The 15,425-nt window shown below is 49.2% G+C and overlaps 1 protein-coding gene across 5 annotated transcripts in view; it reads right to left on the bottom strand.

Annotated features, from left to right (window-relative positions):
- TMEM94 (transmembrane protein 94) overlaps nucleotides 1-15,425 on the bottom strand; it is a 54,520-nt gene that overhangs the window by 1,316 nt on the left and 37,779 nt on the right. For 3 of the 5 annotated variants that reach the window (XM_074847330.1, XM_074847332.1, XM_074847333.1), the window contains 15 exons: nucleotides 14,169-14,386; nucleotides 12,741-12,922; nucleotides 12,402-12,540; nucleotides 11,649-11,764; nucleotides 10,645-10,744; nucleotides 9,079-9,187; nucleotides 8,375-8,564; nucleotides 7,740-7,817; nucleotides 7,255-7,340; nucleotides 6,626-6,707; nucleotides 6,150-6,304; nucleotides 5,742-5,836; nucleotides 4,487-4,580; nucleotides 4,066-4,236; nucleotides 537-3,233 (listed from right to left, as the gene is read on the bottom strand). In XM_074847330.1, coding sequence (XP_074703431.1) covers nucleotides 3,161-3,233; nucleotides 4,066-4,236; nucleotides 4,487-4,580; nucleotides 5,742-5,836; nucleotides 6,150-6,304; nucleotides 6,626-6,707; nucleotides 7,255-7,340; nucleotides 7,740-7,817; nucleotides 8,375-8,564; nucleotides 9,079-9,187; nucleotides 10,645-10,744; nucleotides 11,649-11,764; nucleotides 12,402-12,540; nucleotides 12,741-12,922; nucleotides 14,169-14,386 — 1,888 coding nt within the window. In that variant the 3' untranslated portion in view covers nucleotides 537-3,160. Of the gene's footprint in view, nucleotides 1-536; nucleotides 3,234-4,065; nucleotides 4,237-4,486; nucleotides 4,581-5,741; nucleotides 5,837-6,149; nucleotides 6,305-6,625; nucleotides 6,708-7,254; nucleotides 7,341-7,739; nucleotides 7,818-8,374; nucleotides 8,565-9,078; nucleotides 9,188-10,644; nucleotides 10,745-11,648; nucleotides 11,765-12,401; nucleotides 12,541-12,740; nucleotides 12,923-14,168; nucleotides 14,387-15,425 lie in introns of those variants that run through there. The other 2 variants (XR_012625984.1, XM_074847331.1) reach the window with 2 other exon arrangements.

Raw genomic sequence — 15,425 nt, 5'->3', positions numbered from 1 at the left:
AGCGCTGGGGACCAACACTACCTTCCAGTGCCCAGCTTTGGGCACGTCTGAAGCCTCAGCTACCCCTGCCTGCCAGGAAAAGCATTCCTCCATCCTCCCTGCTGACACCAGGTCCTGCTTTGCTCGGAACAAGAAGCCCAGGCCTCCTCATCTCGCCACACTGCTTTTCTCCAGTGCACACAGCGCCTGTTCCACCTCACCCCGGCCTTTCATCCAGAGGCTTCAAACCGTGCCGCCAGCCACGATCGAAGCAGTGCCTGGGAACAACCACGGGTGCTGTGCCTGGGGCCCAGGAGACCACCAGGTAAGCACACTGTTCTTCTGAGGGAACAGGCATTCAGAGCTGGACAATTTGCCCAAAGCTGAGCAGAAATTGGGGAAAAAAGTGCCAGGATCGGGTCCCAGAGGAGCATCAAGCTCTTGGGCTGTGTCCCTACAACAGGTGAACTGGGTAACTCGGGTCCTATGACACAAGCAGCCACACACATTTCTGCCTCCTCGCTTTGCTGAGTGCAAACTCCCTCCCACTCTCACTGTGTGTGTTATCCAAGACAATCATTTATTGCCGTTCATACACTGGATGCGTGTGGGTCTGGGTTTGGTTGGGTTTTTTTATACAATTTACAGTTTTAATACAAATCAAGTATTTTTACATACATCCCAAAAATTTAATATAAAATATACACCATTTAAAAACATCTTGATGTAGGAAATTTCTTTCTGAAGCCGTGTACCCTGACCCTCGGATACCTCAAAGGCCGAGGGAAGGGTGGCATTGGCGAGACCATCCAAAAGGCTCCATCATACGCCTCGGCTCCCTCCAAGTCTAGCAGGGGAAGGAGGGTGCAGGAAAATAAACATTAGTGGTCACCCAGAGAAGGAAACCGTGGAGGTGCCTCCTCTAAAGGAAGGTGTGGCCAGCAGGAAGCCCGGGTATCTGCTGCCTTTTATCACCTACACCAGTTAGTGGCACAGGGCAAGAGCTAAGGTCTGGGGGGAGAAAGTTGCTCTGCAGGAATAGCAGTGAGCAGCTCAGTGCTGCCTCTGACTCCAGCTCAGAGAAGACCATACCCCACCTTCAGAGAGAAAAGCTGATTTTGCAGGTGCCAGGGTAATAGGTCTGGAGCTGGCATATAGTGAATTAAGTGAGACTGAGGAAGATGCAGCTTGTTCTCCCTGAGCCAGGCAGCTCTGCAGGCCCGAGAGGAGTGAAGGCAGAGCTTCACTCGCTGGCAGAGGTGAGCAGACCCGCTCTGCAAGCAGGAGGGGCCTGGTACCGCTGCTTTGCAGGAGAGCAGCCCTGTGTTTCCCCAGTGAGCTGCTGGCTCACTGTCCCATGCAACCCTGCCAGCAGCAGGGAATCTAAACATCCACTCTCCAGCTGTAGGATCAGGGTCCAGGCCTCTGAACACCCCCAGCTGCCCCCTGTCCCCAGAGCTCAGAGGCTGGCTGTACCCCTGTTTTGCTCTCTACCAGACCCACTGCAGGGAGAAGGGTATTGCTTAGAGACACGCAGTGCGTGCTCTCTGGTTATGCTGCAATCTAAGGAAGACAAGGTGGAGCAGCAGGGCAGAGCTTGGGGGTTCCCAGCCAGCTCCCTGTCAGCCAGGGAAGGACCAGCAGCCATTTGTTAATCTCAGGTATCAAAGGGGAAGTAACAGCTTAGTGTTAATATTGGGAGAAAACCAGTGCCAGGCTTTACCAGCTTTTTAGCCAGTTTTTAGAACTAGGAAGGTAGTCAACATCTCCATGAGCTGCAAATACTCTGGTAGCCAAGCCTGTGTGCTTCTGTGTGGCCCTCAACTGTCAGCCCACAACAGCACCAGTCTTCCCAGTACAGCTGGGGTTTGTTCAGAGCTCAAGAGCATTTGTGCTGTACTGGGGCAAATCATGGTTTGCAGCAGCCCTCAGGGGAAGGTTTCCCCCAGTCAAATGAAGACGGGACCTCCAGAAAAACAGAGAACACGTGTGAGGGCAGCAGCATGGAGGGGAGAGACTTCCAAACATTATCACAGAAAGATGTGATGAGGGGTTTTCCTGTGCCTTGGAGAGCAAGCACCGGCTGCAGCACAATCTAGGACTGGGAAAGGAGCTGTCCACCAGCTCCGTGTTAGTCACAACTGCAAGATGTTGATAATTCTGCTCAGAAAGACATCCCCTTCCCTCCATGGCAGGATAGGCAGGTCTCAGGTTTAGCTATGGCCCTCTCCAGCAGGCATTTTACTGAAGCAGAATGGCAATTCAAATCACAAAAATGAGGGCAGTTATAAACCTCTCAGGGGGTTGTTAAGGCAGGTAAGAGCTGGCTCAGCAGGGCTGGAGGAAGCTGAGCCATGCTGACTCCCTGCAGGCAGACAGAGCTGCCCTCCTGACTCCCTCTGCACCAGATCACTAGGGTCGAATGCGGGCAGCTTTTCTTAAAGCCCTACCCCATCCCTCTCCTCTCGAAGAACTCACCAGCCGGCATATGGCTACAGCAATAACGCTAGAGGGCAGGCCTGGCCCAGCCTGGCCATCGCAGGGGCCTTCCCAGCACCCTGCCAGAGACCTTTCCTGCTGACCCCTCGGGAAAGTGAGCTCCAGTCCTCACCTGGCACCCAGCACTCCTGCAGCTGCAAGAGAGCTGGCTCCTTTGCCCCAGGACACAGGGACGGGGAGGTGGGTGAGAGCACGCACAGGCATGCACACACACATCATCCAGGAGATCACGCAGAGATGGAAAAACAAAATGGGTTTCGATAGAAATCTCTTGCTTCAGCAGCCCTATGTCTCCCATGCTGGCCCCAGATTCTCCTGCCAGGTCCAGGAAACCCATCTGTTCACACAGAGGGAAGGATTCGCTTCATTTCAGCTTCACCATGACACTAACAAAAACCTCTAGTAATAAATAAATAAAGGAAAAGCAGTCTGAACTGCCACCCGAGCTTGCAGGCTCCCTGGAGAGTACCCTAGCAGGCTGGGTGGGGGCTGCATACCTGCTGGGGGATCCTGATAGCAGTGCCCTGCCTGAGGCCCCTGGAAGGTGCTGATGTAGTTTTGCAAGGAGGCTGTCTGGTTTGCATGTGTGAGGGAAAACTCCCCGAGCCTTTGGTGCAGCCACTCTCCCAGTGCAGGATGTGGCTGTGTGGCCCTGGCTCCAGGGAACTCGAGCTGGGAGTGTTTAAAATGGTGAATTCATCCCCAGCTTTGTTTCAAACTGCAACTTCTGCCTCTTTTGGTAACGGACCCGGACCCTGGAGAAGGCAGAAGAAAGAAAAGAGTCAGCATGTGGAGGGGTGAAAGGCAAGCAAGGCTGTCTCACTGCGATTCCTGAGCTGCACAGCCCCAAGAAGCAGGGAAGCCCCTGGCCTGGGCCCTATGATACCCTGGCAGATCCAGAGAGCAACCCATGATCTCAGTCCTACCCCATCCAGCCAAGTCCCATCTCCAGGGCCACCAGACGCAGCAGAGAGAGGTCCAGAAATCTTTCCCAGGAACAGAGACAGTGGTTCTGTCCCCATCAAGTTCCCTCTATTCCCCGCTGCTTTTCCTCACCAACCCATTTCCTGAATCAGTGCTCATTAGCGTTAACTCCCAGCTCTGGCTGCTCCCTGTGCTAGTAAGGACAGCCAGTCACTTTGCCTGCTACTAATTCTTGGCTTCAGCCACTTCCCGTGAAAATGAGTCCCACAGCCCCGGCACTGTGTGGACGTATTTCCTCTGCTGTGATTCAATGCCTCTCTGTCCTCATGGGATGAGATGGACAGAACAGCCCTCTCCAATTCCACACTGGTATTTCAGAGACCTTGGCTGTCTCCCTCCCATTGGTTTGAGATAAGGAAATTTTGGTCTCCCTTCCTGCTCCCAATCACTGCCACTGCCCTTCCCTGACCCTCCTTCCTCCCCTGCGCTTCCTCCCTGAGAGGTGGAGCATGAGCTTGCACACAATAGCCAGGTGACTTACACAATGCAATCATCTTTTCCTTTTTATTCCCCACCCTGTTCCCCACGCATCATTTTTCTGCAGCTCAAGGCCAGGCTGGAGGCTCCAGCCCTTTCTCCCCATCTTCCCAACTAACCCCATACCTGATTTCATGCAGCTTGACAATCTCATTGATGATAACCACAAGGACCAAGGAAAGAAAACCCAGGAGCCATGAGACCGGGGAGATGGAAACGTGGTTAAAGGTCAATGAAGAATTGAGGTTTTCCCAGAGTTTCAGGTCCAGCACAGTCTGAGCCACTTGCCCCAGCAATCTAAGACCATAAACAGATACAGCAAATCTCAGCAGAGCTCACAAGCTTCCCAGGATCTGCAGATCAGGGTTCAGGCCCAGATGTTAACACTCCTGAGTTCACAACAGAGACCCCTCACCAACTGAGCAGTGGAAAACAATTGCCAGGTACTATAATTTTCTCAGCACCAGCTTGCTGGTGCTGAAGCAGGTCTAGAGCCCTCCTTCCTCCAGCATTCTGGAGTGCCTCATCGGAGCCTGGGGATACTCACACAACAGCCACAGTGAGTGTCCACCACCGGTTGGAAAGGGGGCTCTTCTTCCACAGCGGCTTGGTGCGATGGACGTGGGTGATGGATATGAACACTATGGGGACAGATGGAAGAGGGGGTTATTTAGCATCACACAGAAATACAACACTTTACACCAACAACTACTGCTCTAAGGGATATGGGGTTTATGTCCCTGAAACCAACCTTTCAGACCAGACCCCACAGCAATTCCAAGTCCCCAGGTACAGAGGGTAGGGGGGAATGCAGCAGTAGTACTGCACGGGATTACTCACTCTGGGGATGCCAAGGCTGGTTTACAGCCTGGCATGCTAAAACAGATCAGGCAAAGGACCAGAACTAGGGAGTTGGGGGTGGGATGGGGGTACTCTTGTCTCTGGGTCACTGCAGGCCTGCACCAGTGGAAAGCTCCAGCCTAGAGAAAGATATTTAGCCAAAGACCCAGAGCCGTCTGCACAGGACAGAGCATTTGCTCAGCTTTTGTCTGGGCTCTTCAAAACAGCATTTCCCACCTGTCAGGCAGAGCACCCATGCCTAGCCTCAGTGGTCTGAAGGACACAAAACAGTAATGCAAGCTACCTCTCTCCAAAGTAGGGCTGCCCCTCAAATCAGGAAGAGTTTCTGTTGGCCTGGACACCCTGCACATCTCAACATGCAATGCTCTGCCCGGCACCAAGGCACAGCCCACATGACATGGTGGAAAGGGAGCAGAGACCCTTTAAGGTTGTCAGAGAGCAGCTGGACCTACTCTATCAGGCAATCATGTGCAGGTGATGAGGGTCAGCCAGGAGCTGGCTCCCTGCCCCTCCAGAGGGTTTAAAAAGGCTTCCAGCTCACACCTGCACTAGTGCTCTTTGGGGAAAGGAAATGGGGTGCTTCCCAAAATGGCAGCAGGCACATAAGGACTTCTGAGGCAGGGAATATTTTTGGAGACCTGCAGGATGATGCTCACTGATTTGCAAGAAGGCAAAGAGGGATGCTGCTCTTCTGGTGAGACTGGAATGGAACTGATGCTTCAGCAGGCTGGCAGGAAGCAGAATCAGCTCTGAAGGTGAGGTCTTTATTCTGTTATGGCAATGTTTAGTAAGAAAAGGGGCTTTATGCCTGTGCTGAGAGACCACTGCAGTGTCTGCTTCTACCAGGGAGTTTGTGCTCTGGCATAGGGGGTAAAGAAAGAGGCAAAGGATGCAAGTTTTCCCCCAGAATGTGGAATGGAGGTCTGGAAACAAGGACTTACCTGTGTGTAAAACAATCAGGCCAGCTGTGAGCTTCTGGGCTACGAGAAGAGCATTGGAAAATGTTCCAAACCAGTCAGGAGCACCATCAGTATTGCTAGTAAATGAGATGACACAGGAAAATGTCAACAGTGGGGACTTACTGCCTGACCTGTCCCATCAGGGCCGTATCCTTCTCTGAGAGAACTAAGCGTGAACTTGGAGCCAGGCTGTCCTAGTACCAGGAGGCAACAGTGAGCAAAGATGCAATTGTCAAGGCTGTAGAGAGACCACCCAGCCCTCTGTGGAGCCATTAGAGCTGATCATGCAAGAGTCTGAAGCTTGTTAGAGGGGAATCAGTTCCACCTGGGAAGGGCAAAAGCAACAGGCCCTGCAGGGTGAGGGGGTGTGTGCCAGGCTCAGTTCCTCACCTGTGCAGCATGATGGAGGAGCAGGCTGTGAGATTGAGGCTGGTAGTGTTCACCTCTTTGCAGGACTCATGCAGTGTGAACCCGAAGCAGATGAGGCAGGAGCAGATGGTCAGGCTGAATTTCAGCAGGAAGCAGAACAGGAAGTAGTGCTGAGTCTGTGAATAAGGGAGAGGCAGGAGGATGACATGGGCATGTCACTGGCCTGGCTTCCCCTGCATGAACCATCAGGGAATCAGTGGCTGCAAAAGACAAGCTGTAGTACAGATGAGATGCTGCACTGTGGATCTGCCCTGTGGGCATGCTGGCACTAAGGGGTTCCCTTCCTGTCCATGCCAGGCTTTTGGAGAGCATGGCTCATGCCATGGGCCAATTTACAAAGCAAGCTGGGAAGGCACAGGGCCTCAGATATGCATCAACACTGGGATAAGGTAGAAGAGAAAAATGTGTGAACGATTTTAATCTGATCAGCCACCTACCTTCTTAGGAATGGAAGTCAAGTTTTTTCCTGTTGCCATGGTCATGATGGAGCTGTGAGGAGGCTTTCCCAGGAGCGAGATGCTGGAGAAAGGTAAGATAGTCTCTCAGTAACAAGATCAGGCACCAGAACTATTGCTTTTTCATCTGTGTCTAACATTTGAACTGCAATAACCTCCTCAGACTGCTTGGAATATTGGCATTTACTTGGTCACTGTCTTAAGCATATGCTGTACAAGGTGTCATTCATGGCAGGTGCAGACAGGGAGAGAGGTGACCTCCAAATACGTGATGGGGAAGTGTACCCACCCATGGTGCCTTGGCCTGACACCCTAAGGCTCTCCATCACACTCCACCCAGTGCAACAGTATCAGGCTTAGAAGATGATTTTCAGCTGGAGGTTCATGCTACAAGATAATAGCAGCTCTGACAGTAGGCAGGGCTAACACAGCGGTACACAAATGCTCCTATCTGTGTTTCTAAGCAGCCTGTCAAAGCAGGTGCTTGGAATAATCCTTGCTGCTGCCTCAGCATGCTGTGGGTGATGTCAGCTTTCTTTTAACATGGACACCAGAGGCTGAGGGACTGGTCTGCGGGTGGGATGAAGGAGATTCCACCCTGATAGACTCACCTGAGCAGTGGGTAGCAGAAACAGGAGAGCCACACGATGTCCGTGGTACTGAGGATGGGGGGCAGCTGCACCAGGCAGGAGAGGAACTGGACAGGAACAATCCAGAGTGAAGAGCATGAGCAGTGCTAGGACAGTCTTGTTACCCAAAATGCCAATGTCCTACCCCAAAACCCTGGCATGAGCAGGTAACTAGGTGCCACTGCACAAGTCCCTCCACATGTTCCAGGCTGCTGGCGCAGGTGCTGCAGGGGATGCCTTTCTCCAGGGGGAAAAGGGTTTGAAGAGAAACCCCTGTAGGAGGGTCAGGGAGAAGGGGCAATGCAGGCTGAAATCACATAGTCTCTAACTTTCCCAAACATGCTGAATAAACCTGACTGAAAGCCACCTTCCTCTCTTGCAAGGCTGCCCCACTGCAGCCACCCATATCCATGCGAGCGCTCCTGTCCTCTGAGCTAAATGCTGTCCCCAGCCAGGCCAGGACTCACCTGAATGACAACCAAGGTCAGCTGGCACTGTAGCAGGAAGAGGAAACACTTGCGGATCCCATACGTTGCATGCCTGGCCTGGAAGGAAGCACAAGCCCTCAGAGCCCTTGCTGTGATGGGAGCAGTTATCAGCCAAGAGTAATCATTGGCAGGCAGGGGCAAAACATGTGGCCTGCTGGGGAAGTGGGAGGGGAGAGGATCTGGACACATTGTCAGCAAAAGGGTAAGGTCTCTGGCCTAAATGTGGAAGTTGTGAAGGAAAGGCAGAATTTAGCCAAGGGGTAAGTTTGTTTAAACCTCCTGGCTTTTCTGGGGTAACACTTCTTCTCCCTAGCACTGCACTGTTCTCTGGCTAGGGATCCCTGCAAGTTTATACTTTATCTAGCTGAACAATATCTGTGTTCTGTTGCCACAAGGCACTGTTCCCAAACCATCCCCTACACCTCAGACCCAGCCAGGCAGGAAGAGTATCTCTGTTGTGCTGCCTGAACAAAGGACAGGAGACACAAGCAAAGCTAATGCTGGCAGCTTACTGTGGACAACTCAACAAGAATGCTCACATGTGCTCCTGGCTTTGTTCTTTGTGAGCTGTAGGCAGAGGGGCGAGTACTTGAGAGGGGATATGCCTGGCTTACCTGCTCTATGAGCCTGATGATGCTGGTACTCTCTTCTTGGCGGAAGGACATGGAGCAAGGCAGGCTGTTGAGCTGCCCTGAGAGCTGCAGTGGCGTGAGCTCATCGGAGATGTGAGTCATGGTGGTGCTGGTAGCATAACCAAAAGTCTCCCAGGAGCAGCGAGATGGGTAGAGGGGGTCCAGTGCTATACTGCAAGGACAACAAAGGAACATCAGCGGAAGTCCTCATCCCAGAGGAGAAATGGTTTCACTGCAGTCCAGCTTGTAAAGTCATGCTGTGCTGTGCCATGCTACCTCTATCTACCTCACTGGTAGAGAAGCCCTGAGCTGTGACATGAATTTAGAATCAATCTCCCTAGACTTTCAGTTAATCCCAGAGAAACAATGAACATATTTGGGTTTGTGGCTCAAGGTCGAGTTGGCTGATCCAGAGGGGCATTTTCACTCTTTTCACCCAGTGAGAAGCATTTGTAATGCCAGTTGGTGCACAGTAGTTCAACATGCAAGAGAGAAATATCTCTGTGTCAAGGGATGTAGGTAAGTCATCCCATCCAATACCACTCAAATCTCCCTTAGGGAGACAAATACAACTAATAACAGACAGAGCAATTGTGAGCACAATCCATGGGTCTGGTGTGACCCGTGGCTAGGCACTTGCTGTCCTCAAGGCAAAGGCAGCTGGAGGAGTCTGGATCCTGCCCCACCTGATATCACTTTGCAAGAAGAGGCAGCTGTTCCGCAGGTTGGCAGAGCTTCCCAGACAGCAAGTCACCTCCCCGTACTCCTGCATGATTTTGATCATCTCACACATGGCTGCAGAGGGACAGAAGGAGAAACACAGTGCGTTATCTCATTATGCACACAAAGATGCAGTGCTTCACTCACCCTTTCCAGTCTGGATAACAAGCTGTTGGATCTTTGAAAATTATCCCAGCTGATATCAGTCATGTATAGTGAGTCCAAAGTCAAAGTACACAATTAGGTAGCTAATTAATTGCAGTCTAAGTGCCCTGTATACCTGCCTCCCGCAGGAAATGAGCTGTGATTCACAGAACTGTGACCCAGAGATTTGCATCTCTAGCACATCTCTTTCAGACCAGGGTTGTAGGTATAGCCTAGGTATATAATATAGATGGCTTCAGCATCAAATGGTCTTGCTAGAAAACAGCAGAAATTAAGTAAACCTAAATACAAACCTAAAATAAATACACAATTTTAAATTCTGCTCAGCAGCACATCACTACTGTTCCAAGTCTAAAGGAACAGAGGGAATCTAACAAAGCACTCCGAAAGCAGTGCCACACTTAGCCGTACTCAGAGGCAGCCCCTGTTCCTGCACTCCCACCACTATGCCTAGCCCTCATCAGGTTTTTTATCAACACCCTCCTGGGGCCTCTAAATCAAAGCTGCTGTTTGATCCGATTTTTCTTCTGTAGCTCTGTGCACAGTGTGCTGTGTGTATATGAATTTTCTAGAATGCTCCAGGCAAAAAAAAAAAACCAAACCCACCCTCTGCAGATTCCTGTGTAAACAACTTATCTGGTGCACCCAGATCTGCAGCACAGCGAGGGGTTAGATGAAGAGGGGAACTGCCACTTCTGTCAGAAAGAGAGAGGAAATCTACTGGGCACTGACTGCTTAGGCCAACCAGGCTGTAACTGGTTCTCACTGGCACCCTCTAAACTGTGCCCAGAGGCACCTAAAATGCCAAATCCTAATGATGCTTAGCACTTTCACTGTAGACTGGACAGGTATCAGCCAGCTAAGCACTCCGGCCCTTTCTTAACTAAAATAGTATATCTTGAAAGATAAAGAAATTTTGTCCTTTCTGGTCTCTGCAATCAAAAACTCTGCAAAGCAGCAGAAGGTGTTAACAGCAACTGCTAAAGGAAAATTCTTCTGGGAAGTGATTTCCAAGTTATATAAGGCAGAGAGGGTTGTGAGCAGAGATCAAAGTCTCCCAGCACACTGATAATGCTTATTTAATGAAAGGCAGTAGCATTTTGGATGTTTGCTCTTGTGTCTCTGAATGCAAATTGAAAGGAGTGGTTCTTAGCCCAATTCTGTAGCTAGGGAACAGCTGCATTAAAATGAATTTAACACCTGGCTTTCCACAGGTAGCAATTGAGGGTCATTAATATCAAAATGCCCTTCTAGATTTCTGGACTGTATCCCCTTCCCTTCACTCATGTCCACACCCAGATAAGCCAGAGCAAATGGATGGGGAAGGTATTGATGGGGCAGGACAACCCAGGTTCTGTGCCACTTACTCTCCGGGGTGCAGTCTGTGAAGAGGGGCACCAGCAAAGGCACGTTGTCTATGTTCTGCAGGTGAGGTCTCACCTGATGGATCCCCCGTGGGAGTTTGGCCTGAAAAAGAGAAAAACACTAAGCAGGGGAGCATGTGTGTGGGAGAGGCATTTCAGAGGGAACTGCTGAAGTGAGAATTATGATTCCCAGAATTATGCAACTTCAAGATCAGACACAAGCTGATGTCCCTGAAAACAGAATCTGGCTTTCCCAAGCCACTGTAAAAAGTCTCCTGCTGAAGTTCTACACTGACAGGCCAAGCTGTCTGTGCTAGCCCTCAGGGTTTGTAAGATCAGCATGATAAACCTGTGCTCAAGGATTTCTAAGGACTTTTTACCTGTGTGGAGAATCTAGTCAGAGACTATGTGCTGTCTCTCAGCAACTAAATCTATTTCAATTGTAGCCACATCAACACACAGCAAGCCAAGGGTTCTTGCTTTCTAAAACCAGGCCTAATAGATTTTCTCAATTTTTTTTTTTTTTAAATCTGCATCTCTCTCTGATATGACTCTAACCTCTGCTGAGCATGTCTGAGTTCTTTATGAGGCAGGAAGAGCTTGTGTTGCACTCTGACTACTGGGCAGCACCAGCCATAGCTCACAGCTGGAGGACAGACAAAAGGTTCTTCTGTCTGCACGGAATGTGGGGATGTTCCCACTCCCTGCCCAGCACGTGGGAACGGGACCCAGATGGACGGAGGTGTGGCTCTCAAGGCTACCCCATGTGTGGTCATCTTCATTCCGAAACTCCAAAGAAAAGGCCTGTTCACCAGAAGTGATTAACTGAGAGAATCCCAAACGTCCCAGGCTCTCGATACCAAGCTGGAAGAGGGTGGGGGAAATCAGGAGTCCCAGTGCAAACCAGTCAATCAATCTGCTTGGAGGAGGAATTCCCTCTGGGACTAACAAGGTGATACCGCTGACCATGACAACAGCACAAGGTGTGTAGGAAAAGGGGGCCTCACCCTGTTACAGTCCTCCAGGAAGCTGGGGATATCGCTGTCTGTTGGCTGAAAGCTGATGAGATCCGAGTGCCCTTCCTCTTCCATCAGCAGAAGCCCCTCCACATCATCTCGAGAAACTGGAGCAGAGAAGCAACATAAACAATAAGCACAAACCTTCCTCTGCCACCCCTGTGCCACCCACATGATATATTCACGTGGTGCTGCAGAAGCCAGGAAATGTGAGGCCTGATTTTCTAGGTTAGCAACACTTAGATCCCACTCAGTCATCTAAAATGCAGTATTTTCAGATGACTAATCTGCTCAGAGGTAGATACGTGAGCCTAGTCTCTGCTCTTTTGAGGCATGATAGTTTATCTGTTCTGCTCTCTTTCTTCTTTTAGGGGAAGAAGAGAGTAAAGAAATCCCACCTGAAGTAAGAAAAAAAGAGTAATACACAGGCAAGAGACCCTCAGTGGCTTGACCAGGGCCTCAGCAAGAACCAAAAGCACTGATAAGCAGTTGTAAAATCATGGCAGCTGGTGCACAGAAGGATGTTTGTTTCCAACAACTGTGGTACTGACTGGGTAGAAAGGCTGTAAATGTAAGGCTCTCTCGCTCACATGCACACACACACACCTCAGGCCCATCCAGTTTTGTGCTCAAAGCTCTGAAGGATCAGGTATCTGGTGAGGACACAGGAACCTATGAATGGGTTTAAAAGAACCATCCAGGAAACACGTGGCATTCAAAGTGGCTTAGATGCAGTTCTCTCACCCTGATGGAGGTCATCATGCAGAGAGCCAGCATGGCTGGGGCTAGAGGGAGGGATCTCTGAGCCAGGCACATCACCATTAGGCGTTAAAGATATGTGGCAATTCCAGCCAGTCTCAAGACCCATCTTCTCAGCAAACACCTGTAGGTGAGCAGATGAAAGATTTTAGTGTAGCTGTCCAGGCCAGAGCATTGTAGATTAATGCCATATTGGAGCATAGGTACCTTCTGGCCCCATTAGCTAGCAGAATCGGATTAACCTTAGATTGCATTGGAGCTAAACTCTCCAGTCAGACAACCAGGGGACATGCAAGTTCAGGGGGTTCATCAAAGACAGCTTACCTTGCTTTTGAGCTCATCTTCCAGGGAGAAGTAGACAAAACGAATGCAGGCATTGACCAATCCATCAATGAGGCGGACAATGTCAAGACGGGCCTGATACTGAGATGAGACCATTCCCATGAAGATCTGTCCACTCAGAGCCTGGATACAGTCTTCCTTCTCCATCACTTCCCCAATCCCTTCTTCAGGCATGCAAACAACACGCAATTGCATTGAGACACAAAGGGCCACATGTGCATCAGACAAAATACACATGGTGGGAGAGGCCACCATGATAACACCCAAGGACACAGCACCCAGATACACAGAAACATGCAGATACACACACACACATATATAGGAGGAAAGATGAAGAGACATCCATTTGTCCCAGCATACCCAATCACAGAAGCGGTTTCAGGACATCCCCACATATGCGACCAAGAATACAAGCGTGAAACAGTGAGCATGGAAAGGAAAAAGATAAAATGGAAAACAGGGATCAGTCGCAAAGAACTGGGGCAGAAAGGTACAGGATGTATGCTGCATAATGTTCACATGTGCATTTTAAACACATCATACTGCGCTTAAACAACATGGTGAGTCTAGCTGAGGCAGAGTGGCATCAGAGTACAAGGGGCTGATGCAAAGGAACTGGGTCACGTTCCCTCCAGTGACATTGCAGACACTCCCAAAGACCCTGCAAAGGTTCTCTGACAGCGCTCCTTCACCATCACCAATCAGCCTGTGGTGAATGGGAGCTGGATGCAGCATGAGGAACAAAATAATAAAATACTTCACGCAGTTGCAAAGCTTGCCATAGGTGGGACTGAAAAGTGTTTTGAAAACTCAGTCACAACTGCTTACCAGCTGTTGGAAACCCCATTATTCACATTTTACAGAATGGGAGACCAAGGCAGAAAGATTAAGACTGCTTTTCCAAAACAGCCTACTGGAGTTATGTGCTTATTAATGGTATGTGCTTATTTCTCAGTTTCCATTGCTGTTCTGGAGATGACGTACAATTTATCTAGTGGGAATCAGTTCCTCCAGCACAGCAACGAATTTCATCAAGGGAGAATAGTCACATATCACCATACATTTAATTCCTTTGAAAAACCCAACATATGTGATTTCCATAAAGTTAAAAAAATAGCAAACCAAGTATCAAAATACCCAGAAGTCTTGACTCTCAGTTCCCTGCTTCAAGAAACAGACTTCCCACTAGTAGAAGAATTTCTCTGTAAGCTTCAATAACTTAACTAGAAACATACCTACCAGCTGCTACATCACTACTTCCTCTGGAAATGCATCTACTTCAGAAACCCTTAGTTCTCAATTTCCATCTGCTACTCTGAATAACAATGTTCTTACAGCTCTAGGCTGATCAGAAAGCAAGCACCTGGCCCAGCAGCAGACCTTGTTATAGACAGCACGGAAGACACATACCATCTGAGCTCCAGCTATTCCTCCGACTGCTCTGTTTGATGGGCGTTGTCCCAGGGAGATCACAGCATGTGAAGATCGCGCTCTGCCCGGGGACCTGCACCAGTTCTATGCACTTGCCATTGAGCTGGGAGGACAAGGCACAATGCATTGGCTTGTATGCAAAGGCAGAACAGTATCCTGAGAGACAGGCTCGCTGGTAGAAATCTAAGACCTTCTTCCTATGTAGAAGAGACAAAAAAAAGACAAAGTTAGCAGAAATGTGCTGCATTTCTGACAACGTACGCTGTAGTTCAATGCAGAAATCACCAGTTGGGTATCTGGAAAAATGTATTCCATAAGGAGTGGTCAGAGACGCTGAAAAAGCCCTTCCTTACTGTTTCTGCATTCTCTAAGCTGCAGGCACTACAGGGCAACAAAACCACATATTCCAACAGGCACAGTGGTGAACATTTCTTTTTGTTCATCAGTTAGATTGATGAGTATGAACACAGTACTCTTTGAATACACTTATTAACATAATATGCTCTATATGGCTGCCAGATGACTCCAAGGAAGTTCACTGCATGACAGCAGAAGCTTAATTCATCAGAGAGAATTTATCTGTAGGGAGATAAACACCAAGGAAGGAACTGACAGCTCTGACAATAGTATCTATGGCAGAGATAGTTAGAATAACAGACTTTTCTCCTATCCCCTTTCAGAGTTTGGGTCCCAGGAGCTGTATGTGAAGTCTCCATCTAGTCAATATTCAGTCACTGGAATAGTGTAAAGTTCCTTGTCTATGTTGAGCTCATAAACGTAACAAATTATAGACTATACATGGGATTTTTCAATAGCTTCTAAGATGATAAATATTCCAAAAAGGACCAGTGGGGGTTTTCTTACATCTGATGATAAGCAGACTTAGAAGAACGATGTGCTGCTAATCAATGAAACTAAACATTACTGGTCTGCTCTGCTAGCAGGAACAGAAATTTTGCCTATAGATGAAAATGCAAGACACTGTCAGATACTGCAGTAGGATTAAAAGGATGTGATGGATTGTGGTGGACTGGTTTGAAGCTGTCAACAGTCTCTGCCACCAGCATGTGACCTGATTATAATTCCCGGTCCTACTACATAGTACAATCAGAGTCCACTTATAAGGGTTCACAGATACAGGAAGAGGTGGCTTAGTCTTACAGTCCACATTGCTATAATTATAACAATTAATTGTAAGCAGAGACAGCTCATGTTCATAACCTACTTGAAGCTTCT

The sequence above is a fragment of the Strix aluco genome, chromosome 21, assembly GCF_031877795.1.
Source record: "Strix aluco isolate bStrAlu1 chromosome 21, bStrAlu1.hap1, whole genome shotgun sequence".
NCBI lineage: Eukaryota > Metazoa > Chordata > Aves > Strigiformes > Strigidae > Strix > Strix aluco.
Note: the sequence above shows the minus strand (reverse complement) of the source record. Positions and strands in the feature narration are given on the sequence as shown.